The sequence below is a fragment of the Heterocephalus glaber genome, unplaced genomic scaffold (genome assembly GCF_053883595.1).
Source record: "Heterocephalus glaber isolate CG9 unplaced genomic scaffold, H.glaber_assembly_v1.0 deba00001472, whole genome shotgun sequence".
Lineage (NCBI taxonomy): Eukaryota > Metazoa > Chordata > Mammalia > Rodentia > Bathyergidae > Heterocephalus > Heterocephalus glaber.
In genome coordinates, this window is record NW_028258315.1 from 73,689,363 (window position 1) to 73,712,383 (window position 23,021).

Sequence of the window (23,021 nt, forward strand, 5' to 3'; positions counted from 1 at the left end):
GATGAATGTCATTATATTGTATACCTAAAATGTACCAATGATTAGAATGAATAATCGATAATGTAAAATAGGAAGAAAAGGTTCAAAGGGGTAGGGGTAGTGGGAGGGGCAGGGGAAAGGAAAGAAGGGAAAGGAAAAAATGATGAGAAATGGAAAAAATGGAAATAAAGTCTTTGTAAATAGGGAAGGGTGGAGGGGGTGCAGGGAGGGCTAGGAATGGGGAAAAAATAAGAACCAAGATGCATTATATAAAGGTACAATTCCCAATGAGAAATGTAATTGTGTTGTATACCTACAATGTACCAATAAAAGAATTTAATACAAAAATAAAAAAATAAAAAGACACTTTATTTTATTTTTTGGTACTGGGGATCAAACCCAGGTCCTTGCGCTTGCGAGGCAGGCGGTGGAACCACTGAGCTAAATCCCCGGCCCAAAAAGACATTTTTGTTAGGAGTAGTTGGTTCTTCAATCTAAAGTCTCTTGTGTTATAAAAAAACCCATGATTAAATTAATTTGTTGTAAATGTTGGTGAGGTTGTGAGGTAGTCTACATTGTTGGTGGGAAAGTATATTTGTACAACCAGAATGGAAGCTCCTCAAGAAACTTACAAAATACAAATTCCATTTGACCCAGCTATTCCCCTTTCTGGCTATCTTTTCAAAAAAGTTAAAGATATCATATTACAGTAATATATGTATGCCCATGTTTGTAGCAGCACAACTTAAAATAATTAAATCTTGGAAACAGCCTAGATGTCCATTAACAGATGACTGAATAATAAAAGTATAGTATATATGTATAATGGAGTACTACTAAGCTATAAGGAAGGACTCATTTGAGTCATTTGTGGGAAAATAGATGTACCTTGAGACCATAATGAGAAGTGAAATAAATCAGACAAAGAAGCTTAAATATCCCATGGCTTCTCTTATATAAGAAACCCAAAATATAAATAATTTAAAGAGCAAGGTAAAAGAGGTGATAGGAAACAGCAAGCTAGACTTTTTGGAGATGGGAAGGGGATTTAGGGCTAGAGAGAGATTAGAGGGATAGAAAGAGAAGGGTAATTAAAGGGGATTAAGATGTGACATGTATATGTATTAACTCCTCAGGATGAACGCATTCACTGTGTGTCACAACCACACTCTTACAAAAGAAAAAAATTAAATTTTTGTGTTTTTATTTTGCTAACTTGCCTTGTTGTAGGGGTGTTGCTCCTGACTCTCCTGCTGGGTGAGGAGAGGCATCACATCCTTCTGTATGAACAGTGGCAAGAACCATATTCAAACCTACAGTCACTATAAATAGGCACTATAAATAGAAACTACAGGCACAATAAGTAAGTACATATGTGGAATTAAAAAATAGTTTTTGTGCTCTCACTACACAAAATTATAATTTAACTCCAAAAAGTTGGATTTTACAAATTATCAGTTAAGCAACCTAATATAAAAATTTCACTGATACGATTATAATACAGGAAGGGAAGTGTGTTAGCTTTCTGCTGCCATGACAAAACACCTGAGAAATCTGCTTAAAGGAGGGAAGGTTTATTCTGGCCCATGGGTTCAGGGGTTTCAGTCTGTGATCAGCTGGCTCTAATATCTTTGATCAGTGGCAAGGCAGAAATATTATGGCACTGAGTGTGGCATGGGAAAGCCGCTCACACGGCAGCCAGGAGGCAGAGAGAAAGGGAGAGAGTATATGCCAGCAGGCTTCCTCTTTCTTCCACTTTCTTTCCATTTGGGCCTCCAGTCTATTGGGTGATACTGGCCACATTCAGGGCAGGCCTTCTCTCTAAGTTTTACTGTCCCCCATCCCACCTAGTTCTGAAAACTTCCTCACAGATACACTCAGGAATGTGCTTTACCAATTTCTCAAGCATTTCTCAACCCAATCAAGATTAAACATAAAAATAAGCAACAAGAACACCTTAATAAAACAAATCAGTAGAAACTCATCTCATTAAAATTTCTACTTCCCTATCCATGCTTAAATTGAAATATAACCTAGTTTTAAATTCTATCAATCCACCAAAATGTTTATCAAATTATGAATCTCCACTAGTATTTTTCACAATGATTTACCAAAAGTACACATAGCATCTAAATCAAATGACCTATTATTTCTTTTAACATTTGATTTTTTTTTCCCCTGTTGCCTGACTCATTTATTATTCTTATCTCGATTACTTTCAGGTCCAAATCTATGGTCTATGCTAATGTAAATTTTCATCCTTCTTTAAGGAATTAAGGAGAAAATGTACCTAAATCATAGTCATTTAGTCAATGTTCTTTAAGACAAAGATTAATACAATGTACTAAGGAATAGTAGAAGCCATCCTGAGCCTCAGAGGGAAACAGATATGCTTATACACATCTTGTGGGAGGTAATAAATTGGTACACAAAAAATCTAAAAACTTGTGCACTGTGACCTATCAATTCCTCTTCAAGGAATGACTGGGAACAAAACTGATAAATGCATGCAAAGATTGAATGATGAGGATTTTTGTGGCAAAGTGGTTTATAATTGTGAAACATGGAAACATTAGATTTCCATCAAAAGGGTCCTTTTCATTGTGTGAATATAAATATGATGAAATAGGAGGTAATTACTAAAATCATGTTTTAGAACAATACTCTATGACATGTAAATACGTTCAATATATAGTTACTAGAAAAAAGCTATGGGAACATTTGTGGAATAGATACTATTTCCTAAGTGCTTTGAAAAGTACATGTTTACTTGGAAGTAAGTTTCTAATGACTTTTAAAAGATCAACAAGGATTTGTCTGTTTTTCCTAGAATTTCAGGTGATCTGCATTTTGTTATTGAAACTTTTTCTACTTTAAGAGGGGCATAATGTAAATTTTGTCACAAAGGCACAGAAACTTGGGTGTATAATACCTACATTTATTATTTAGAATATTTCTATTGATGAATTATTAATTTTAATTTTTATGAGTTTTATTATATTAAATAATAGGTACGGAACACAAAAAATAAACTGTTGAATTTTTAAAATTTATTGAGTCTTCATAAAAAGAATCAAAATTTTCAACATCAACTGTTTTTTGGTATACAAATTCTAAAAAATAAGAACAGAAATAAATTCCTATATGAACTACAATAAAAATACTAATAGCACTCTAAAAAAAAAATCTTTACTTCAATTATCATACCTAAGGTAGTCTTCACACATTCCATATACATATGTCACTTACATTGACAGCACATGTGTTTTGCTTTCCTGGCATTTTTGTAGGACATACTTGATATCTCACTGGTCTTGCTATTTTGTCAGGAAGTTCTTATTATATTATACAGTGTGCAGTTAGCAGAAATGTAAAATATCAATAAAATAAAGTATAAAATTCTTAATATCTATTGTGCATTTAGAATAAACTTCAACATTTTCACATCAGCTGTGTGCTTGCTCACAAAAGCAAATATTAAAAGATAACATCAGAAATAAATTCCTATATGAACTATAGTGAAAATATCAATAGAACTCTAAAACAAAAATAATCTCTGCTTCAACTGTCACATCCAAGTCAATCTTCACACATGACAACTGCATGTTCCATGCACATGTCTCACACTGACAGCTTAGCTTTCCTTTGCTGTGTGGCAGGCCATTCTTGTTACCTCTCTTCTCTTCCTGTTTTGTTGGAAGCTTCCTACTATATTGCACAATGTTCACTTAGTAGGAAAATAAGATATCAATAAAATAAAATAGCAAATATGTAATGAGTGCTTAGAATAGACATCAACATTTTCACATCAGCTGTGTACTTGCTTACAAAACCTAAAGATAATATCAGAAATAAAAACCTATGTGAACTACAGTATAAATACAAACAAAAGTCTGCAATAGAAATAATCTTTGCTTCAACTGTCACACCCAAGGCAGTCTTCAAAACTGCATGCTCCATATGCAAGTATCACTTACACTGATAGCACATATGTTTTGTTTTCCTGTCCTTTCTTGTAGAGCACAGCTGACATTTTGTTTTCCTGTTGTAGTAGGTCTTTGTGATGCTGTGCTTGCCTGTTTGCCTGTCAGCTCACCAGTGTGATCCACAATTTTTTGCATAGTTCCATGGGCAGAAATATTTTGGTTTTCCTCTACTGTAAATGATCTCTTATGAGAGTTCCAGTCTCAATTCTCTAGGAAAATTTCTCTGTGGTATTTTGCAATTGTTACTTTCTTTGTAAACTATCAAACTGTGCAACACATATTTAGGACTGAGTAAAACACCATATTGGCCCATACATTTTGTTTCAAGTGACATCATAGTTGTTGCATAACTCATCAACATCTATTCTGCCTTTATTTTTGTTGTAGAAAGTTTCCACCTCAGGCTTCCATTTTGTCAAGGTTTCCCTATCAATTTCCATCATAGTGCAATGTTGACATCAGCAATACCAGTTTGTTTTTCTTTGCCATATATGAAGCTAATGTAAATTTTTCTGAAATCCAAAGATTATACTATACAATTCTCTGTTTTGAAATTGCAACATTTCATTTGGAATTTCTGCTTTGTTCCTGTAAACAGTTCCTATGCTGGTCAACTTGTGCTGTGTTAGCAAAGGTAACATCAACTGGAAACTGGTAAACCAATTGTCAAATGTCACATTCTGATTAGTTTAGGGGACGGGAGCAACATCATTCAGTTTATTACATATGAATAAGGACCTTGCTGGCTGCCAAGGAGAAGCCGAGGAGCTGAGCTGCACAGTCACCAGTAGCACCACTGCTGACCACCCCCAACCTCTGGCCACTGGGACATGCAGATACCTGGATCCACACAGCAGAAGTGCAGGGGGTCATAAAGGGCATTGTTCTGAGCTCTAGAAGATAGAGCAGAAGTGAACAACAGGAAGAGGGCCTCTCTTAGGCTCCTTGATGAAAATTGATGGCCACTGGAAAATGAAGAAAATCTCTGCAATAAAGCCACACCAGACCACTGTAGTTGGTAAGTTGGTGGGATCACCACCTCCCATCAGCACCTGTACTATCTTCAGGGGAAGAGCAGCTGGAACCTGCAGTAGAACCTTGCAGAGTTCAACCCAGAAGGAGGTCAGGGAGCTCAACTTGGGCCTTGCAGCCAGAAATCAGCCCTAATCTCAGGGGACTGCTGCTCGTTTGCTGAGACTAATTGACTTAGATCTGCACACTCCTGCCCATGCTCTCTATTGTGACAGCAGAGACATACCCAGAAGGAGGCCCTTCATTTCTATTTGTTATTTTTAAAATTACTTCTCTTATTTTTAATTTTTATTTATTTTATTCTTTTCTACTCTTTTCAAATTCTGCCCCCACCTTGTTCTTCATCTCTCTCCCTTTTTGTTCCTGTTCTTGTCCTAATTCAGATTTATTTTTTCTTTCTTTTTCTTTTTTTCTCTCTTTTTCCTTCTCTCAATTGTCATTAGTTTTAAAGGAAAGTGAATATAGTTTGTAGCTTCCCTATTGCTGTTAGGTTGTTCTGTTCTTGTTTTTGTTCTTTTGTTCTGTTTTTTCCTCTTGTCTTCAACAGTTTCATAGAATTTGCATGATCTTCCTGTGTCCTCTATCCTCACTTCTAACATTTCCCTCTCCTTCTACGTATCTATCCCTCCCTCCCCAACTCCTTCTAAGTTCCTATTCCAAAGGGTAAATTTACTATATTGAAGAGTTTATTCACTATAAACATATTTTGGGCTGGTCCTCAATTTTTATTTAATTCACATGGTTAAAGGTAATAGATTAATAACTACCACAAATTGTCATTTTCTAAGCTGTGACTGATGCTATTGTTGTTGCTGATTGTATCACTTGGGCTAAGGTGTTGTGATTGATCTAATCAGTTGTCCTTCCTTGTATACTGAAAACAAGATTGCCTAAGAGCCATTAGAGACTCAAAACCTAAAGACCAGCTATATCTGGAAGACACCTCTGAGAAGCAATCATTCCATAAGGGTTCTAAATACAAGCAAGATACTTACAATAAGCAATATTGAAGTATCAACCCAGGAATTAAGCCAAAAACAGTACCAACAACAAAAATAGAAATGAGAAGACACCTAAGGAAGGCACAAACCCAGATTTCCAGCTCACCAAAGGCAAATTCTGGGGGAAACGAGGTGGAAAAGTCTGATAATCAACCACCTGAACACCCTGAACTGAGAATACAGGAAGTAACTAAACAGATGAATGAGGGTCTAGAAAAATTTGAAACAGAGATAATTTCCCAAATAACTACAGAGATGGTGAGCAGAATGAAAGACAAGACTGGAGACTCTAGAACAGAAACAGATAAAAAAAAAAATAGATAAGCTCAGGACCATGATAGAAGCCATGAATGCCCAGCATAGGAAACAAATGGAAATCATGAATGTCTAATATAGGAAAGAAATGGAATCCATGAAACAGATTCAAACACATATCCAGGAGATTAAAAACTCTATTGAAATTGTTCACAGCAGAATGAACCAATGTGAAGACAGAATATCAGATATAGAAGATAGGATGGTGGTCAGTGACCATGAAAAGAGAGATCTCTTAAAAGTAGTATGGGAGTTCGATCCCCAATACCAAAAAAAAAATAGTAAGGGACCATGAGAAATGGATCCAACAGCTCCCAGATGATGCAAAGAATAATAATATGAGATTGATAGGAGTCCACAAAAAAGCAGGAGAAAGTACAAATGACATTATAAAAAACTGCTCACAGAATTAATGACAGAAAACTTCTCAAACAGAACAAAAGAATTTGACATACAGATAAGTAGGTGATAGAGGACTCCAGCTAGCCATGATCAAAAAAAATCTACACCTAGACATATAATAATCAAGATCTCAGAAACCCAACAGAAGAACAAAATATTACAAGCAGTTAGAGAAAAGAAACAAATCACATACAAAGGAAAGCCCATCAGAATCACAGCAGACTTTTCAACACAAACCCTCAAGTCAAGGGCAGCCAGGAGTGAGGTATTTCAAGCCCTAAAAGAAAACAACCTCCAACCTAGACTGATGTAGCCTGAAAAACTCTTTCAAAATTGATGGGGAAATAAGATACTTCCACAACAAAAAAAACCTAAGAAATTTCATGAATACCAAACCAGCACTCCAAATAATTCTAAACAATATCCTAGAAAAAGACAATGAAGGTCACAACTTCATGAGGCCTAACAGAGAAAATCCATCAGGCAAGGCAAGAAATTAAAGGGAGAGGGGGAAAAATAAACAAAATAAAAGAGCCAACAACAGGAAATAACATGACAAGGATAAGTGAATAAAGACCAGGTGGCTGAGTTCTAGGATAAATTTCTAAGTTGAAAACATAATAACTCTTCTACAAGGGCATAAATTTTTATGCCGTATTTTGATCCAGCATTTTTCCATAAGACTTTCACATTCCGGCAAGTAACATGAGAAATCCCTGTTAAGTACAGCAGACCTATGAATGCTTTCAGTTCAGCTAGTGAAGTGTCATAATAAGTACATTTTTTAATATGGCTATTGGTGCATACAGAATGTTTTACTTGTATTTCAACCTTTGTGTATTTCACAACATCTTGTAGCATTTCATCTGTTACAATTTCCAGCACTGAATTGCACTGCTGGCATTTTGTCCAAATAGTTTCACCCCTGCCATGATCCTCACTATATTTTCAGACCTAGTTCTAACATTGGACTGTTCCATTTGGTTGTGCAATCATTTTGCAACATTTCAACTAGTGAAATATGCACTCACATTGCCCTTTTCTTCATCATCTGAATCAAAGAGGTCTGCATTCCCTGTGTCTGTATCAGTCAATTTTTGCTCCATTTCACTGTCACAGGAACTTTAGTTTACAAGGCCAATGTCAAAGTCATTATCATCTTCATTCATCCATGCATGAGTAATCTGATGACTCACTTTTGACCTCCTCTAAAACTTGCAAATCTGATTTTTCATATGCTATTGTACTGAATTGGACGACTTCTACCAGAAAAATCAAAAGAAAACTTTTTCTAAAAAACAAATCCTAAATGTACAGAAATTTAGCTATGAGCATTTCATGGGTAAAACTCATCTGTTGCTGCTTTGGAGCTCCTTACACACCTTGCCATTCATATGCCAAGTGAGTGAATGCACACATGGGATTTTGCTTTCCCCAAGTGCAGCTACTGTGTATCACACCACATTCCAATATGATAAAATACATGTTTACATAACAGAAGCATGATGTAGGTGTATTTTAGCCCCTGTGATGCTCAGTTAAACATATGCAAAACTTGTTAGATGGAGCATTACATGGGTAAAAATCCCAGTTTGACATTTTTGCCCACATGCACACACCTTGCAGTTCATCATACCAAGTGTGTAAACACCAAGATTGCTTCCTGAATTCCCCAGGCATAGCCACTGAGTTGTACAGCTGGCTGTTAGTATGCTAAAGTACAAATTTTTAGTAGAAAAGTATGGGATGGGTTGTTATAACCCAATGTTATGAATGATAGACAGATTACTGTGGCCATGTTCTTTCACAGGACATCCCCACATGAGTGTGGAGTCAGCTATGTGACTTGATTTGGCCAAAGAAATGTTAGCAAACATAATGCAAGCAAGAGGGTTGGAAAGCCTTGACATGGTGGGAATCAATCTTGACTCCATCCCTCTGTTACATACTAGCCGGCTAGACAATGAAAGGTAGCATATGAAGCACAGTCAGGTTGCTTCTATTTCCCCACCTGAGATGTCTCTAGATCATCAGCAGCTATCTGGGGCTCAGACTTCTGAGTGATGCAGATCCACAAAGCCATGCTTCAGTAGGGCTGCGGCTGACCACAAACACAAGTGAGACTTGCTGAAAGTGGCCAAACCAGCTGAAGCTTGCAGATTTCCTCTCTGAAAAATAGGCTAGCAATTTGAAATGGCTTGTTACCCTGCATTATTGTAACATGTCTTTGTTGGAAGGTATTGGAAAAAGAAGAGAAAAATCAGCACCACTAGATTCAAACCAAAGGTGTTTAAATATAAAACTTGTGAGACAAGGATTTGAATATGCTAGGTTTACAGGAAGCTTAAAATCAAAATAAAAACAGAACTAATATTCTAATAAATCCAAGGCACTATGTTATGGTGTGAGCAGGTCACAAAATGAAAGGACACGTAGCCTCTACATCCCAGAACTCAACACAGGGATTGTCCCTTGACACAGATATTGGTCTCTGTTACCAATAATTGTATGGACATACTGCGGCACCAGAGCTTTAAATTGCTGGAGTTGGTTAAAAATGCACTAGCTCTTCTCCAATATGATTCTGAGGGCACATTAAAATAAAAAAGCCTATTCTACCCACCCGATGAACTTGAAGTAATGAGGTCTATAAGTTGACTTGAACAGAAGAAAATGATATTAAGCTTTCATGGAAGACAAATGAAAGCATCTACCTGTAACCTTTCTTACAGTCACAGACCCTTTGCCATTTAAAACTCTGCAGCTGTGGTGCATTATTCCCAGACAGCAGCGAGTTTAATAAGACTTCATCGAGACACTGAACCTTCCAGTCCCTGGCTCCCTGCTGGGAACCCTAAGGCACTTGCTGTAGAAGCTGACAATCTGAGCTAACATCAGGGCATGGATTTCCTCAGACACAGGGGCACTGGTTTGCATAGTAATGTCTTTCTGCTGCTCTATGATGGATGCTAATCACAGAATGGTCTGATTCCATGGCAGTCCCAGCACCCAGCACCCTTGGGTGTTTAATTCCAGATGTTCTCTTCCAGGAATTCCAGTCGTTGTTCTTCTGTACTGAAAAATGTGGCTCCCCCGCCAAGTAAAGTACTATCTCTTTGGTGTGCTATACAAGGTCCTCCTTGAGCAAATTCCTACCTGTGTGATCTGGCCTTAACTCCCAGAATTCTTCATTTCACACCTGTCAGCCCTGCTTGGTAGTTATTTAGGTTAGTTACTTGCTATTCCTACTTTTTCACTTCTGGGCTTTTGTCTGTGACTTTCATCTTTGTTAGCTAGCTCACTATTCTGTCTTCAAAATCTGGCCTTTGTAGCTGGACACTGTGTTGCACAACTGTAATCCTAGCACTCTGGGAGACTGAGGCAGGAAGATCATAAATTCAAGCCCCACCTGGGCAACATAGCTGCTTAGTGAAAACATGTCTAAAAATAAAAATTAGAAAGGGCTGAGGATATTACTCTATGCTATGACATTGGTATTGTTAATAATAACACTGTCAATATCATTACCACCAAATTTTCAGGTGAGGCATAGAAGGGGTTAAAGCAACTTGCCTAAGGTGAGTGTCAATTCTATGAGGTTGGAAGTTAGGTCTAACTTGTTCATGAGCACAAACCTGGCTCGTATTTAATAAACTGAATGAAAGAAATGTCTCAATGAAGCTATTCCTGCAGTCAAAATGAATACAATTCTCCTTTGCTTTAATATCTCCATTCTAGTACTTAATATATTCTAACTCATAAAGTTGGACTCTCATTTCCAAATAATCTGCATTTTCACATATCCCTGTAGATTGACACCCCAATCTGCCTTTTCTTGGAAGTGAGACTTTCAAAACACCTGCTACTTAGAGACAGGGCCAGGCATCCATGGGAATGGTAAGATGGACTGTTGGTAGGAGTTGGTACCTGATTGGCAGCCCCTTACTCTGAAAAGGACAACCCTGTCCCTTTCCTCATCCACTGTATGTCTCTTTCTGGTGTGAGAGTGTTCCATGAGCTCATTAGCTACATAGATCCACCATCCAAGATGAATGTCCTTGGCCAACATTCTCTCTTATGCCTCCCTCATCTTGGCTTTATCCATGGTAGTCAGGGTGGTTATGGATGTACAGGAATAGTGGATTGCAGGCAGGCAACTAAGTGAAGAGGGGGAATTGTGGTGGTCATACAGAGCACCTGGACCTGATCCAATTGTGACTGTAGAAGTAGAAAGTTCTTTCAGGCCATGACCCAGTGATTGGAAAACCAGGTGTCATTATTATCGGCCCTTTCCACAATACAAGAGGAATCATGGAAGAGGCTTACAAGTAAAGTCCTACCTCTGATTTAACTTCTTCTGTGGACAGTTGCCGTTAACTTAGGTCTAAAGTTATCTGCTGACCTTAGACTCTGTAAGATGATTTTTAGCTCTGGCTGAGTCACTGGAGCCTGATGGAATTGCATCCATAGTTTTTTGTTGTTTGTTTGTTTGTTGTTTTTTGAGGCAGGATCTCACTGTGTAGTTTAGGCTGGCCTTGAACTCACTTTGTACTCCAGGCTGGCCTCGAATTCATGGTAATCCTTCCATCTCAGCCTTTTAAGAGCTGGGATTACATCAGTTTGCTGCAAGAGACATTCATGCATTTAATGAAATGCATCTAAAATGACGTAGAACCTCACCATAACTCATCAATGTTAAGTCTTTCTCCCTTTCCCTTTTAACTGAATGTTTATGAAGAAAGCAAGGTGATTTAAAGACATTTCTATAACCCAACAGTGAGGTGTAATTTAAAAGACAGCTGCTGTTAACACATCCCTCAAAGAAATCATATTCTGCTGCTGCTGGTTTCCAAAGATAAATTTTTTAAAAGAGAAAAAGGAAACTGATATTGGTGATGAGTAGACTGAATAATACTAGAGCAATAAAAGTGATAGTTTAAAATGTATAGTTACAATTTATCTCAGCAATTTCTTAATTGCAACATACTAAAAGATACACTTGGTTCATTTTGGAAAGAGTACGTAGGAGATCAAGTTGATTTACAAACCACTTTCACATCAAATATCTCATTCATTCTCACAATGCTTTGTTTTAGACAGTTCCTTTGCTGTTTTATATATGAGGAAATTAGATGATAATTTTACCACCCAGCCAGTAAGCAACATATTCAAGGCAGAGACAGTAATCAAGGGCAGGACAAAAAATGTACTCAAATTTTGTCCCTTTTATTTACCAGTTTTATGATTTACACGAATTACGAGGTAAAACCTGGTTTTACCAAACAGGTTTTATAATTTAGTACCCTCATACAATACCAAAATGCTAAAGAGACTATGGGAAAAAAAAGAAGGAAAATGAAAATATATACACTTTTTTTTTTACCAAATAAGATATTCCAACCATTATGGACATATCTCCACTGTCCACTCTGATTATCACAGTCCAAATATAAGTAAAATAAGTGACACACTCAATAAACCCTTAATAATATGTTGATTGTGTTGGTGTTCTCTTTATAAATATATACATATGCTATCTCCTTGATTCAGCAATGTGATATCAGTTAAAATAAAACTCAGCACTGTGGGCTGGGCAGAAAATGGGCTAGGCCCTAGCAGCTGAAGGCTAGTCTGGGCCAGCTCCAGACAAGGATGGGAAGGTTGTTGTGTAGAAGGTCTCAAACTAGCATGCTGGGCCCAACCTAAAAGGCAGAACCATTTTGCTAATAGCACTACCCTAGGACCGGAATACCCCTTAGGCTCTGTACAGATGGAATACTGTCAGAAGATTTGTTGAGATCATGAAGTCAAATGTGGTGGCAGTTAACTATTGCCAGAACAATACTGCATAATAAAACTCTGTAGAAAATTTGAGGCTCAGAAATCTTTGTCTCTTCTCAAATAGTTTCAGTCATTGGCAATATTACTCTGTCTACAACTAAGTGGGTTTTTATGTATTTGATTCCAGTTCATTCTATGTGGCTAAAACACACTTTTTCAAGATTTTTTTCTCCAAATTTAATTAGTAGTACTTCAATCACATCAGGTGGCTGAGGTACCATGTCTTAGAGCTCTAAAGGAGGTTGTATCTAGCTGAAATGTCTACTAAGGGTCACCTTATAATATTTTGCAATGCTATAGTCACATTCTTGACTGGGCCTTTACCCTGAGGTCATGTTTTCCTGGGAGCCACCTGGATTCAGCCTTTTACTCTTTTGCTCTAATTTAATAAACATGTCCATGATCTTATGTCCCAGGCTACATTTTAATTGGAGAAATTTTTTCAGGCTGGAGAAACTAAAGATAAGAACGATTTTATTTTCTAACTCCACAACTTTCATGTTTCCTATAGATGCTAAGTTCTATTTGCAAACTGACCTTTATCTTTTCTTTTACATTTTGAGCATATCTCTCTCTTGTAGGACCTTGTTATGTGCATTTAAAGCAGTTTATTTCAATTTTTCTTAGAAACCATTTTATCCTCTCCTATGCCGCTCACTGCTTTACTTACATCATACAACAAATGAATGGATAAAAAAAGTTTCAATATTTTGATTTGCCAGCACAGAATGTCCTAATTGGACCTGAAGGCCCAATTTATCTGTCCCAAACTACTTTCCTAGAATGCTATTGAAAGGCATCAAGAGTTAGTTCAGTTCTAAAGAAGTACTTACAAATTTAAATTATACTATGTCTATGTCTTAGTTACTTTTCTCATTGCTGGGACAAAATACACAATACTCAAAGTTAAAGTTTGCTTACAGTGGTTTCAGTCCATAATCAGCTGTCTCCAAGGCAGGGGGCATCAGAGCATAGGAGAAACAGTCTGTGGCAGGGTAGGCAGAAAAGCAGCAAAAAAACAACAGCAAGCTTCCCTTTCTCTTTTATCCCATCCAGGCTATAAGTCTTTTGGGTGGAGCCACCCACACCCAGGGTGAGCCTTCCATTATCCACATCCAGAAATATACTAAACTAATTTAGTTATCACACACCCTTAATCCCAGTACCACACAACTCTAAAAGGTCCCACCTATGAGGGAATGAGGCTTTGGGGGTACTTCTAGATACAAGCCATAATAGTCTACATCTCTTTTAGAGATAAGACAGTAGAGCAAAATTTGGACATTTCTAAGGATTTTTTAAATATCTTGGAAAAATTAGAGAATTCCAGTCTCTTGGAAGGGCCACAGATATAAATTCTACCAGTCTGAAAGTATCTGCAGTGGAACTCTAACATTTGTTAGTCCCAATTAAGTGGTGGCTATTTGATAGAGGTATTAGATGGTGGAATGATCTGCTTCCATATAAGCACTACACAATCACCCCAGGTTCATGAATGAAAGGTTCCTACAGAAAAAGATGAACACCAATTATTTCTGATAGAAAAATTTACAATTTTGCAACTATGCCTGGGACTGTTTGTAGATCAATTAGCTGTAAGTTCAAAGTTGTAGACAATGCAGACTTTGCAAGTAGATAGGTGCACTTTCATTTTCATGCCACTATTGTGTGTAGCAACAAAAGCCTAACCCAGCACGAGTATACTCTTTGTATCCAATAAGGATAGAGTCAAGGCTCTTACCACTGGAAATTCTTGCATAAATTCAGCTTTCAGCATTAGGCAAATGGACCAAGACTTTTTGAAATACAGATTTAACAGACTTGGCTATTAATCAGCCCTTCACTGTCCATGGATCTAATTGGGGATTCAGTCTTCCAATGGACCCAAACCTTCCATAAATTAACACAATCTAGGCTTTAGAGCAGAAAGGCTTGGCCCAACTCATTCCAAAATTAAACATTCCTCAACCTGAACAAAGAGGAGCTCATACTTCAATTCAAATGCTTGGGCAGATGTCTTAGCATATTGCCTTTGAATTTGGTGTAACTAATGTACTTAGAATTTAACCTCCACTGATGGGCAGATGCAATTTCCTTATGACATTGTCCCTGGAACCTAGCAAGGAATCTAGCCATAAATGTAAAGTACTGTTCATCTCTGGCCCTGCCCTAAAATTCAGCTAATTATAGTCTGGAAACTTGGGTTCTGTTGAAATAAATATGTTGATGCATGAGGCATATCAGAGCCATGGCAGGGATGGTTAGAAGAGAAATGATCTGAAACTGACAGTAAGAACAGTCATAATCAGCATGATTTTCCATGTGTTAGGACTGTCACACTTTATGTATAGTATCCTCCACTTTATAGATGGAAAAAAAACTTAGGCTCAGAAAAGTTGAATAACTTGCCTCAGGTCACCCTCTTAACAGGTAGCAGAACCAGGATCTGAAAGGAGGAATTTAGGATTTATAGTTCCACCAATATACTTGGTCCATGTTGTTGGTCCATGTTATACAGGTACCTCTAAACATAGAATATTTACAAGTTGCCACCTATAATTGTGCATTCTGAAGATGGAGATGTTAGTCCATCAGTCCCTTTTTCTTTTTCTTGGGCACATTCTATCTCAAAATTTGAAAACATATATTTTCACATGGGTAGAGGTTCTCCCAGCCTCTTCTTGAGAATAGATTACCATTCTCCTTTGCAGACAAAATCAATCCAACTGTTTGTTTACAGAATCATTTTGAGCTGCTCAAGTGAACGAAGACTTTAGTGAAAAATCCCAGACTCCAACTTATATCATGGTAGAGATGAATTCAGTCAGGAAATTTCAGTAGCTTGCTATTGAAAGTTGTTGACGAGCACTGGCTCTTCTATCAAGAGGAATTATATGCAATCTATGTAACTGATCTACTAGATGTAGATTTATATAAAACACTTGGATTATAGATAAAGTCTTTTAAATATAATTATTAAAATTTTATAGTTGATTCTAAGCAGTAATAAAAAATGGGATCGATTACTTCCTCAAATATCTTGTAAGTTGTGAATATAAAATCACTGCCAAGAAAAAGAGGAAAGTTTTTCTGAAATGCTGTGGAGTAAATTCAGCTGTTAGAAAAAGCAAAGGCCTTGGCCTTCACTGTTTCATACCACTTAGAATTTAAATATGTGTTGAAAGATTATTCTTAGTCACTCTGGTTCTCAGAATGGTATTAAAATACAAGCTTTGTCAGAAAATGAATATCTCATAATCTCTGCTGAACTCACACAATTTAGTCTAAACTTGGTATTTGTTTCATGTTCCTAATATGCATGCATTCCTACCTTACTGAATAATGTTGTGAAGACTAGAATCCTAGAGTTGTCCTTAAAGCTTCCCTCTGTCTTACCCCTATATTCAGTCTCCAAATCCTAATAATCTGTTGATGCTAACTTAGTTTAAGTCCATTCATTTCTCTGTGCTGCAGCACCACCATAATTCAGGCTCCTACAATTTCAAAACCAAATTCCTGAAAGAATCAGGATCCTCACTGATCTACTGCCTGCAGGGTTACTTCCTTTCACCTCTCTCCACACTGAGGCTGTTTGTCTTTCTGGAATGGAAAAGGGATTCCACTATCTAAAATGCTTTCCCTAGTCTCTATAGTTTTAAGGACACGTTGCAAGTTCCTTAGCCTGTGTACATGGCTCTCTGCTCTGGCCTGCCATCTCACCATCACACATCATTCCAACTGATTCAACTAAGAGCATGTCCCTGGTGCGCTAATGTTTTTGTCTCCTCAAGCTTTAGTTTTTGTGTTTAAGTGCCTGAAATGTCCTTTCCCTGATCCTCTATACCCAGAAAGAGATAGGCATAGAAGAAACCAGAACAAGAACTAGAGACAGATGTGCATGCACATACATTTTGTTTATGAAAAGAACAAGATCTGGAATGGCATCTACTAAAACTGTACATGTGAATCCTTGAAGGAATTATGTATTTATTACTTTTCCATATTTTTGGATTTTATACTGCATATATTAAACTACTTTTTATGCATTTTTCAATTACATTTTTCCAATCTCACCTCCAGAGCTACTGACTCAGCAGGGAAGGGTCCAGTACTATGATGTTCCAAGGTTCACAGACACTCTGCTAATCAGGCAGTTTGGGGAACTATGGTTGAAATTATTGTTTCCAATATAATGAGACATTACTGTCTTTTAAGAAATATCCAACTTTATTGTACAACAATAGTTCTATTATTTCCTTTTATTTTATAATAGGTTAATTCTACTACAAACATATTCTCATTGTACATTTAAATTATCTCTAAGAATTTTAATAGTAATTAATACTATTATGGATAGTCATTTTACTACTTAGTCACATTTAAATAAAGGACCTAAATAACCATTGAAAACTCATGTTTATGATATATATTTCTTAAAATATTTTAAAATTAAGGCAGACAAAAAATCCATAAATACTAGGGTTTTTAATTCTAATATTTTAACCCTAACTGAAATACCATTTGTTTGGCTCTCAAAACCATGGACATTCTCAAATTATAAAGCAAGAAGTTATTAGAATTATCAACTTCTGTATAATGTATACCTAGTTCACCAAACATTTTATAATTTATAACTTCAGGAAAAATATAAAGATGCCAATGTTTTCAGAATTTACTTTTGAAATATGTATAATGCCCTAAAATTCAGACATCAAATCATCTATTTCTTTAAATTTGTTGGTTATATTATCAATGCATTCTCCAGCCTTTAATTTTACCCCATCAATTACAAGATAGTCCTCTTCATGGTGGTTCTGAAATGGATTGCCTGCAGGAGCTTCAGGGCTGCATTTACATAACTGCAAAAACAACCATATAATTCATCAGACGTATATCACCTTTAATTGATTATTTGTACAAAATATAAAATAGTAATTACTCAAGCCATAGTAGCATACAAGGTTTACTTTGCTGATGGCCAAATAATTATCTTCATTTTACTGTACAGTACATGTGTTTGTGTAAGAATAAGTAATTACTAAAATTCTGTCTCTATTGCCCAATATTATCCAATTGTAGTTTTAATTTTATACTTTGGAAAAATGTGATCATCTTAATTCTGAATTTTCTATATTAGCTTATTTAAAATATGAAATATTTATTTAAAATTATTAATATTATTTTAGTGAATAAAAATGAAAACTGTTTTAGTCACATTTTCTGTGGTCATCTCATAAGTATCCACATAAATAATGATAGTTCACTCTAGCCTCAAGGGGATGAAGCCTTAGAATAAAGTGTGGGTACACACATACACACACAAGATTTATACCTTTGAGGTTCATTAAGGGTAGGAATAAGAATACACATGCAGTTCATACAAGTATATTAATATATAAAAATGTATCATTTAATGCAAGTCATTATGTAGAAAATTATCTGATTTGTATACGGATTATGTAATTTGTGGATTATTGGTGGATTTATCAAAATCTGAAATTAATTTCCTTCCATTGCTTGTCAAATGAGGGCATGTCAATTACAACTACTTTTAATATTAGCTAAAGGAGAACATAATTAGGAAGGTGATTTGACTGAGGAAAATAATATTAAACATTTCAATGACAAATAGGAAAGAGTTTTGATTATCCATATATGTATGCTTTTTCCATATTGCTACACTCATCTATTGGTGTAAATGCTTGAGGGTAATGAAACTGAAATCTCATAGGTGAAATGAACAGTGATAACATCAAATTACAGCTTTGAAAATAGCTCATACAATATCTGCTCAGAGAATCAATATGCTTGGGACTTCAAAATGATCTTGTGACTCTTTTTGTCACATTTAGTTTGTCAGGAGTGGCTTTCTCCTAAAAACAAGACATATCTCCAGTTTCAGGTGGAGTTTATTTGGAAGCCATATTAAATCTCTGTAGTAATGAAAGAGAAAGAAAGAAAGAAAGAAGGAAGGAAGGAAGGAAGGAAGGAAGGAAGGAAGGAAGGAAGGAAGGAAAGAAAGCAAGCAAGCAAGCAAGCAAGCAAGCAAGCAAGCAAGCAAGAAAGAAAGAAAGAAAGAAAGAAAGAAAGAAAGAAAGAAAGAAAGAAAAAAGAAAGCAAGCCAGAGAAGTTCCAGCTCCTAGCAGTGGTCATTTCTTTACTTACACTGGAAATTGCTACAGATTTGATAGTTGGTTTCATAGCTATTCATCTCATTTAAAAGTGCACAAGGCCCTAAATATCCTGAGCCTAGTATGAATGTGAGACTTACAAAGCTCAGTGTGCAGAGTGGCTTATGAACAAGTCAGCAGGAGGCACTCAACTGCCTGCCAGCAAGTTAAAATAATTAATTTTTAACATTTTCTAAATGCCTTTTAAAAGTATAAAATACAAGAATCTAAAAAAAAAAAAGCAAACTCCTTCAAGGTGATGTATTAAAACTATGTATTTTACCTTAAGAAATAAAACCAGAAGTAATTTTCTGTTCTATCAAGTTACTAGTTATAACGGCAAAATAGAAGCCAATTCTGTGGCTATACAAGCTCCAGGATATCACTATAAAAATCAACCTGGCTGTATTTTTGAAAAGACAAACTGCTAAAACTGAAAAAACACTGCACAAAAACATATGGTGTTTAAACAAAGCATAAAATTGCTAGAAAAGAATAATTTGTATATTACTGTCTTTTATAATGTATATAATGTCTTATATAAGTGACATATAAGATATATATCTACAGATTTTGTTCTACTAAAAGGTAAGATCTTTTTACAGAAAACAAAATTTTTAGACAGAAACATTAATCAGAAAAAATGGCATTTATAACTCACACAAATCCAGGTAAAAGTTGGTATTGCTGGTACTGATTTTAAAAATGCATTCTCAACTCAGTAGGAGTTGACATTAATTTAATTTTCTTTTAACACATTTATATCCATACTGGTAAATTCTGTATATTTCCTTAATTTCTAACTCAATAAAGGAGTTGTTAAAGACTCATCTTTATACTTCTTGAAGTTCTAAATGAAATCATGTAATTTGGGCAGTTTGCCAAAGTGTGTAAACAACCTTGATCACTTCTAAACCCTTTATTTTTTCTGCATGTGAGAACAGTCAGATTTGGGGATGAGTAATTGCTCAAAGTGAGATGGGAGTGACTGAGAGAAAAAAGAGATTAATAAGAAAATCTTAACATTCAACTCTAGAGATTTCTATTCCTAATTTTCTTCTATAATAATAGTTAATCTGAAGTGTCTGATTTTATGCCAAACATTTTGCCGTTTTTATTTATTCCCCCAAAAAATCCTTTGAGGCAGGTGATAAATAACTTTCTAAATTATACAAGTCCTTAGTGGTAGGACCAGGATTGGGACACAACCAGTATATTCTAGAGTCAGTCTCATATCTGTTCTCTTGACTCCAGGTGCACTATGCATCTGAATCAATGAAATCTAAGGACACACAACTCCTTGCTGCCAGTTTTCTCTCTATTTAGTGAACAACTGTACACTTGGTGAAAGTTTCTTCCTTCTGACTTATTTTTCTCACACTTACCACATTGCTGTTCTGTATTAATTGGACCTTGTATCAAACCCTCACTTTATTTGCAGATACATTGAATAAAATAAGCACAAATGGCCTGTCTAAATCCTACATATTTGGATAAAAGGAAAAGAAAAAAGGATAAACCTAGATATGAATGGCGAAAATTATTTCAGTGAAAAATCTACTTATTTTGGAAACTAATTCCAATGAAAATTGAGTATGTTAATTATGTAGATTCTTCCTTACAACAGTTATCCTGGTGCATGAACCAGGAGGACGGTTTTTCCAGGAAGCTGCTGTTATCCTGGCCCCTTCCTTCTCCCAGCTGAAAAGATGAGAAAAAAGAGAAAAATTTGTCTATAGTGATCTATCCCGCTACAGTGAGCCCCTCTATCTTTCTTCATTCCAATTCCAAAGATCTAAAATTAAAAGAACCCTGCTTATCCATAGTTTTTTTCAACACTGACATGTATTATGATTTCTTGCTGGTTACTAATTTATTAATCACTTCATGATAATCAAGGGCTCAAATTTCAGATGTGAAAAAGAAGTTGTGTATAATTATAATGTGCAATCAAGAATAATTCTGCCATTTAAATAGTTTGAAGTTACTATTTAGTTCTGATAAAAACTATCAATATTACCTTTTCTCCTGGATTTATTTCTTCTCCATGTTCTTGTTCTGACTTATCATGTGTTGCTGTAGGCTCTAGTGCTTGCTGTAGCATTTGCTCTAGCTCTTTTAGCAAAACTTCTGTTTCAGAGACAACTAAAGAAATGTCATTAATATAGTTTTAAAAGGAATGTCACAATCACCATGCACCAGAGACAGATGGAGAGTGTGAAAGCCTTTCCAAAGACAACATAGGGAAAGGCCATGAGACCATACCCCTTCATCTTTCATGCTAACTACTAAAATCTGATATTCTACCACCTAATGTCTTCCATTTATTGGCAGGTCACCAAAATCACACCAGGTAAAGTAACTGAAAGTTTATGGAACATGAACGTGTTCTAAACAGGACATCAGAAAGAAATTTTTAAATTCTGCTAAAATAGTTAATAATAGCATTAAATAAAATTGTGCCAGATTATGAAATACAAAGTTTCCTTTTCTTGATTGTCACTGGAAAATCAATTTTCCCTTTACATTTTCTTATATTACAACTGTCTATATTTACTGCTTGCCCTAAGAACTTTTTATTCAATCAACAAATATTTATTGTGTACCTAAAGGGACAAGCAACTCAAGAAAATAAGATATAGGGTAATAAGCGTTTTTGGTTATAATCTCTTCCCAGCCAGTCTTAGGTTTATTCCATGGAAAATTTCTTTCAAAACAACTTGGAAAAAGCTTTCTAGTAACCCATTCTATACTTCAAAACAACTCAACAAAACAAAAACCACTAACACGTTAGGTGCATCCAAAGAGATGTGTTCTATAGCCATTGTTAAAGGCTAAGAATAAGACAACAGAATGCTCCATTCTAGTTTGTTATTCAAAATTTGGTGGCATGAGAGTTACCTGGGGAGTTTATTTTAAAATAAGGATCTGATCCAACTCTGTCAACTGAAGCAGAATTTTCTAGAAGATCACATTTTTACTGAGGCACTTTTAATGCAATTAACTCCTAACATTTGATAGATTTTCTTATTAGTAATCTGTTACTTAATAGATAACTACTTGTAGCTATCTTTATACCAATTCCCCAGTGCTACTCATAAATACTACATTTTTTTGCTTTACATTCTGAGCCCATAGAAACTGACATTGAAATTTAATGCACTGTTGAGAAGATGGATTTTGAACTAGGCTGTAAAGGAATGATGGTAAACATCTCTATATTTCTAATGTTAGGCTAAAACACAATCAATTTATGATAACAAATGTCATTGCCAAATGGCACTGTAAGCTTTCTGTTTTCAACTGATCTGGAAAAATATGTAAGCAGCCTTTTGATCAAAGTGTAGACAGTGTGGTAGAGGACTTCATAAATCAGCCAGGGTTCAAAACACCAGCTTGACTGATGTCAAATTCTGCTTCCAGGGTAATGGAAGGCTTGCTTTTCTAAATAAGTATTCCTATATTGTAAACTAAAGTTCAAAATAATTTTCAAGAAATAGCAGTTATTATAATCAACAGTTTATCAAAATTGGTCAATGATATCCTCCAAAGATAGAGACAAAATGAATGCCTTTGATGATTTCATGACCAATCATCTTTTATCAATATTGGTTATCCTGTAATTTTCTTGACTTGTTGCAATTTTTTGTTGAGAGTAAAGTGGTAACATTACAGCTACTCCATTACTAGAAGAGAGAGAGGAAGGGAAGGAGGAAAGGAATAAGGGATGGAGAAAAAGGAGGGAAGGAGACAGATACATTTCCAATTGAAAGTTCACAACTAGCTCGTAAAAATCAATATGTATAAAATAAATCAGTATTATTTTTCATTCTTGATAAGAAATAAGTCACTGAATAATCACTCACTATTTCAAAGATTTCAAATATATACTTATTGGTCTGGGGATTTAGCTCAGTGATTCTGCCACCTGCCTCGCAAGCACAAGGTCCCAAGTTCAATCTCCAGTACCAAAAAAACCCAATACACACACACACACACACACACACACACACACACACACACAAACTTATTGAGTTTTATTTAACCTCTACTTCTCTATGAAATGTCTAATGAAACCATTTCTTCTATTATTTGGAGGCTGAGTTAAGTCACCCTAATGGTGTCATTGAAAAAACACTTAAATAATTTTTTAGTATGATTTCATTGATTTTGAAAGCATTCTAATCAGGGAAAAAGGTGAGGAGAAAAAAGTACTAAAAAAGTTTTTAGTTAACCACAAATACTTCTTTTTGTGTTTGTGATATAAATATAAAGATGAGTAAAGAAGAGGTTGA

The 23,021-nt window shown here is 35.6% G+C and overlaps 1 protein-coding gene across 5 annotated transcripts in view; it reads right to left on the minus strand.

The window, feature by feature from the left end:
- Positions 1–3,009: 3,009 nt before the first annotated feature.
- Zcwpw2 (zinc finger CW-type and PWWP domain containing 2) overlaps positions 3,010–23,021 on the minus strand; it is a 185,621-nt gene continuing 165,609 nt past the window's right edge. For 2 of the 5 annotated variants that reach the window (XM_087181433.1, XM_087181435.1), the window contains 3 exons: positions 20,747–20,871; positions 17,347–17,415; positions 3,010–11,338 (listed from right to left, as the gene is read on the minus strand). In XM_087181433.1, the coding sequence (XP_087037559.1) occupies positions 11,240–11,338; positions 17,347–17,415; positions 20,747–20,871 (293 nt within the window). In that variant the 3' untranslated portion in view covers positions 3,010–11,239. The other 3 variants (XM_087181436.1, XM_087181434.1, XM_087181437.1) reach the window with 2 other exon arrangements.